The sequence below is a fragment of the Lupinus angustifolius genome, chromosome LG20 (genome assembly GCF_001865875.1).
Source record: "Lupinus angustifolius cultivar Tanjil chromosome LG20, LupAngTanjil_v1.0, whole genome shotgun sequence".
NCBI classification, from domain to species: Eukaryota; Viridiplantae; Streptophyta; class Magnoliopsida; order Fabales; family Fabaceae; genus Lupinus; species Lupinus angustifolius.
The window spans coordinates 16,798,502-16,803,283 of NC_032028.1; the positions used below are offsets into that span (position 1 = coordinate 16,798,502).

Below are 4,782 nucleotides of genomic sequence, written 5' to 3' on the forward strand. Positions count from 1 at the left end.
CCCAGGCTTAACTAAGAAGTCTGCTTCGGAACAAAGTGGACATGAACCACCCACCGACAAGCAAGTAACTCAGGAATCCTATGCACCACAATGGATAGGTTCCGAAACAAAACCTCCAGACTTTCATTAATGATTTGCACAACCTCTAAACAGACAGTCTCAAAGATGATAGACCGAAAACCCCTCTCCTAAAATCAGTAATAATGAACTTATGGAATACTTTATTTTTAAAGGAAGTTTTTATAAAAATTAGTAACTAATTTTTAAGGATATTATGATAAAAGTAATACTTGGAAAACAACCTGAGATTTGGCAAATGGATAAGTGAACTTTTTCTTTAACTGAGATTTGGTGCCCAAAATTCAAAAAAAGTTGAAGAAAATTCAGAATTAAGTTTAGACCTCCAAAATCAGATTTAAAGCCCTTAACCAGATAGCAAATATGCACTTAAAAATCAGGGACTGCATTAAAATTGACCCTGGAATTTTAACCCAAAGCAACTGTGTAGTGTATTGCAGTTCACCAGATCATAAACAATACATATTTTTGTGTACATCATTCTATCTCAAGTCACTTAACAAAATTTAGTGTAACTTTATCCCTTTAAATAATCAATATGGTTTTTAATCTGCTCCTATATTATTCTGCAGTACCTGAAGATTATATGCGAAAATTACATCAAATGGTACTGATTTTCCTCTTCACTTTAACAGCAGCAGCATCATCAATGAGTTATGCAGTTTCAGCACTATACCTGAAAAGTACTCTACAGATTGCTGCTTCATTGTGGAAGTCTACCTTGTTTTCTTTGTAAATTTTGGATTCTTGCACATTCGGATACTTTGCGGCGTGACCTCTACTAGTTCATCTTCTTGGATGTATTCAATGCAGTCATCCAGACTATAATCCAATGGTGTATCAAGAATCACTGCATGAGGGGGTAAATTAGATTAAAAATGTCTCAATTATTGGCTTCATGCTACAATAGAGTGAATGTTAAGTTGCATGCATTAATAAATATTAAAATTGCAATAAAGAAAACCACAATTTTTTAGCTTATATATTGTTCGCAAGCAAGGATTCACAACTAATCATAAATCCTTCCATAACAGTATTTTTGCATCGGACCATGGGAAATTACACCATCCTCCCTGAGTTTTGACTAATTGACTTGATTATACTCATCACCTCTCATGTTTCAAAAGTTATGCTAGTCTTCCTTTCAGGGAAGATTAGCGTAATTTTTAATATCGCCCTTTGGGGTAGATAAATGTAATAAGACATAAACCTCAAGACTCGAGTCTAATTTAACCAAATACCAAGTACAGTTGCCTCTTACAGATTATAGAACTAGTAATTTGCCAGAACAAATTTCTAGATATTTTGAGCAAATAAATTGCAAAGGGTTGAATTTATTTACTGCCTGAAATTTGACATGAAATTGATTTTAGTCCCTAAAACATTTTTTTGGCTGGTCTTGCTCCTTAAATGTTCCAAAAGTTTATTTTAGTGTATGCCATCAGCTAAATAATAATGAGTCAACACCATGGCATTGGTGGTTAGTCACATTATTACTTAACTGACGGCAAGGACTAAAACCAAACTTTGAGAGTATTTAAGGACCAAGATCAGTGAAAAACTGTTAGGAACTAAAACCAAAATCAAATCAGATAAACTCTTTAGGGACCAAAAATGTATTTAACCCATAGCAAAAGTTATAAATGAATGAAAAAACATGCAACATGTTTGATGCTTCAATTGTCACATTAGAGTTCTTTGAAAGATCTTCCTAAAAAAGGTTTTATTAAAATTAAAAGAATAAATCATTAGAAGTTAGGATACTGCTTTAAGGAACTAGAATTGCATCAAAACACCTATTTGAATGTGTATTTCATATAAGATAACATGGTAATAGCACTGGAACTGCTTCTCACCTGATTGTTCCTTGTTGGATCGGATGTTTGTTGCGGCCTTTTTCTTGCAAACATTCAAAGCCAAGTCACCAGGTCGTTGATGGATGCCAATGATTTGACCTTTGTAAACATCGACTCCAGGACCAATAAACATCTGGCCTCGATCCTGTGAACTAGAGATTGCATACGAAGTACTTGTTCCACCCTCAAAAGCAACCTGGGATTCATTAACATTAATGAACAAAGTGCAACATATAACAAAAATTAGCATAATACGCTATCACTAATCGAAAGTGTATGATCATCGCGTTTCAAGTTTCTGCTGTGAATAGCAATGCAGACGTTACCAGTGAGCCTTGATCCCGAGTACTCATGTCACCAGCCCAAGGCCCATAGCGATCAAAGAGAGTATTCAGAATAGCTGTCCCTCGGGAAGCAGTTAATATTGCATTCCGCAATCCAAGAAGGCCACGAGTTGGGATCTTATATTTGAGTAGTGTAGTTCCTTCCGATCTAACAGAAATAAATGTTGAAATCATCAGTTCAGATAATAAAAAATATGGAGGATGAATATCTTCTGGGTGCATTTCAGAGTTTAAGGAGTAAGTGTGATATTCATTCATCATTGGTATATAAGATCAATGGATTATATTTCGATAAAATAAAAGCTCGTGAATTATTAAAAAATGGATCTGCAAGAACCTGTGATGCATGAATACAAGTACAGGTAATCTGACAATACTGGTATGACACGGGATCCAATACAGGTAGGTACCCAAAGTATGAGTGGTTCCTAGATGAGAACCAAGTCCCTTATTTTCCTCTTAAGCGATTACAATTTGAGGGTGAATCTTAGCATAATAATGGTGAGGTTACAGCTTGTGGCCTAGAGGTCGCAAGTTTAAACCCTGCATAGATCTATCCTCTCTAGATCCCACTGGGTAGGTAGGAGCCTCATCATGCATTGGGTTGCCCCTAGTGGTTTCCACTTGAAATTACCTCACTAAAAGCAAAGCTCTATTGAAATGGTGAATGTTCTTTGCTTTATTTCAATGCTCTATTGCCATGACTGTAAGATTTTGGTGGTATATATCACAATCAAAATAGAAGCAAGGAAAACAATCTACATACCCAACTCCTTCCATATCAAACATTTGCCCTCGTCTCTTGCCTAGAAGTTCAACAACAGCTCCCATGTGTACTTCTGGTACCTCCACTGTTGCAATCTGCAATCATTCCACTAGTTATCATATATAACAAATGAGTGAGGAAACTTAAATTGTTAAAGAAAAAACTGTGAACCACCTAGTTATGAACATTCGAACCAGCATAACAGTTATATTGTGTATCTATATTGGCCTTTTGTGATCTGAGTCATAATAGTGCTTCTGCCTCGGATCTTTCAAAGGTAAAGCCCATTGTTTTCACCAATTATGTTAGTGCTTATCTATCTACTAACAAAATTGATGGCAATAACCAGGGAAACATGGGCAACTGATATCATGTTTTGGCTTAAGAGTCAATGATACATAAACCATCTCACATACAAGTTTGACTTTGTGCCTATGACTAAGCATTCTCAATGGGAGAGGACCAATGTCCAGCTACATTCTCGGTGAGAGAGGATCAATGCCCACATATGCAGTGTCATTAACCATGTAATTCATCCTTCTCTCAAGCAGACCTTTCATGCTCATCTCACATGGGAATCCATTTGGGAGCAAGCCACGGTTCTCTAAACAAATGATAATGGTTACTATATGATCCATGACCTCGTAACAGTTATTGGCTCTATGAGGTCAATGGCCCTATGTCTGCTTATCTGGGCAAGGATCATGGAACCCTCCACGAGTTTAATGAATTGTAGCCTCGTGACTTTCAGATTAGTTTCCCGCATAACATGGAGGCTCAGGGAGCCGTTCAATTTCTGGAATTAAAGGGACAAGTTTACCCTGCTCTAGTTAGGGAATTTTATGCGAATATCAGATATAAGGATGGAAGATACTGGTCCATGATTTCTGGTAAATTGTTTGAGATCAATGATGAACTGTTTATGAATGTCGGTGGTTTGTCATCTTCGGGTTATGGAATAGGAGATTGTTCCTGGGTTAAGGATAACTTTGATCCTACTGAGGTTTATAAGTCATTCCTTCGATGTCCTCATTTGTATATTCCAGGTCAACTGACCAAAGTTGGGTCGTTATCTGTTGAGAACATCCTGTTGCATTATGTCATTGCTTACATTCTGGTACAGAGGAACACAAATCACGCACAACCTACTGTGAATGATTTGCGTTTCATGTATGCTGTGAAGAATAATGTAATGATTAACTAGACTGAGGAAATTTTGAAAATTATGAACATTGTGTCTCTATCTCAATCGAAGCTGCTTCCCTACAGTATTTTCATTTCACGCATTGTGGATTATCTGCACATTGATATTTCTGACACCATCATTGTTGAGTATACGGATAAGGATCATCTGGTTGGTGAAAGCCTCATTCATAAAATGGGCATATACAAGTATGGTACTACTTGGCAATATCAGGAGGACTACACTACTTTTTATCTGGGTTTGTCCGATGATGATAATCAGGGTGGCATGGGTGATCAGAATGCTACAACTCAGGGGGAGCCTTCTAGGATAGCACCACAGGACTCTACTTTCGGTTTGGCTCAGATGGAAGCTATGGAGCAATGGCTCAACAACCGTATGGATCTTCACTTTCAAGGGTTGAAAGACTCATACTTTGCAGGCATGGAACAGTATGAAGAGCGTCAAACTGCCTATTCAGACAACCAATTTCAGGCGATGAGGAATATGATTCAATCTACTGCTGAAGCTCAGAATGCTATGTTTTGTTCAGAA

At 37.1% G+C, this 4,782-nt stretch overlaps 1 protein-coding gene across 2 annotated transcripts; it reads right to left on the reverse strand.

Annotated features, from left to right (window-relative positions):
* On the reverse strand, window positions 425-3,171 carry LOC109336767 (GTP-binding protein TypA/BipA homolog). 2 transcript variants are annotated; one of them, XM_019573574.1, is made up of 5 exons: window positions 3,045-3,171; window positions 2,261-2,426; window positions 1,935-2,130; window positions 755-928; window positions 425-653 (listed from the first exon to the last, which is right to left on the reverse strand). In XM_019573574.1, the coding sequence occupies exons 1-4, from the start codon at window positions 3,107-3,109 to the stop codon at window positions 795-797; spliced, it is 561 nt and encodes a 186-aa protein (XP_019429119.1). In that variant the 5' UTR covers window positions 3,110-3,171; the 3' UTR covers window positions 425-653; window positions 755-794. The 2 variants fall into 2 exon arrangements, with proteins under 2 accessions (XP_019429119.1, XP_019429118.1); XM_019573573.1 differs by having other exon boundaries at window positions 433-928.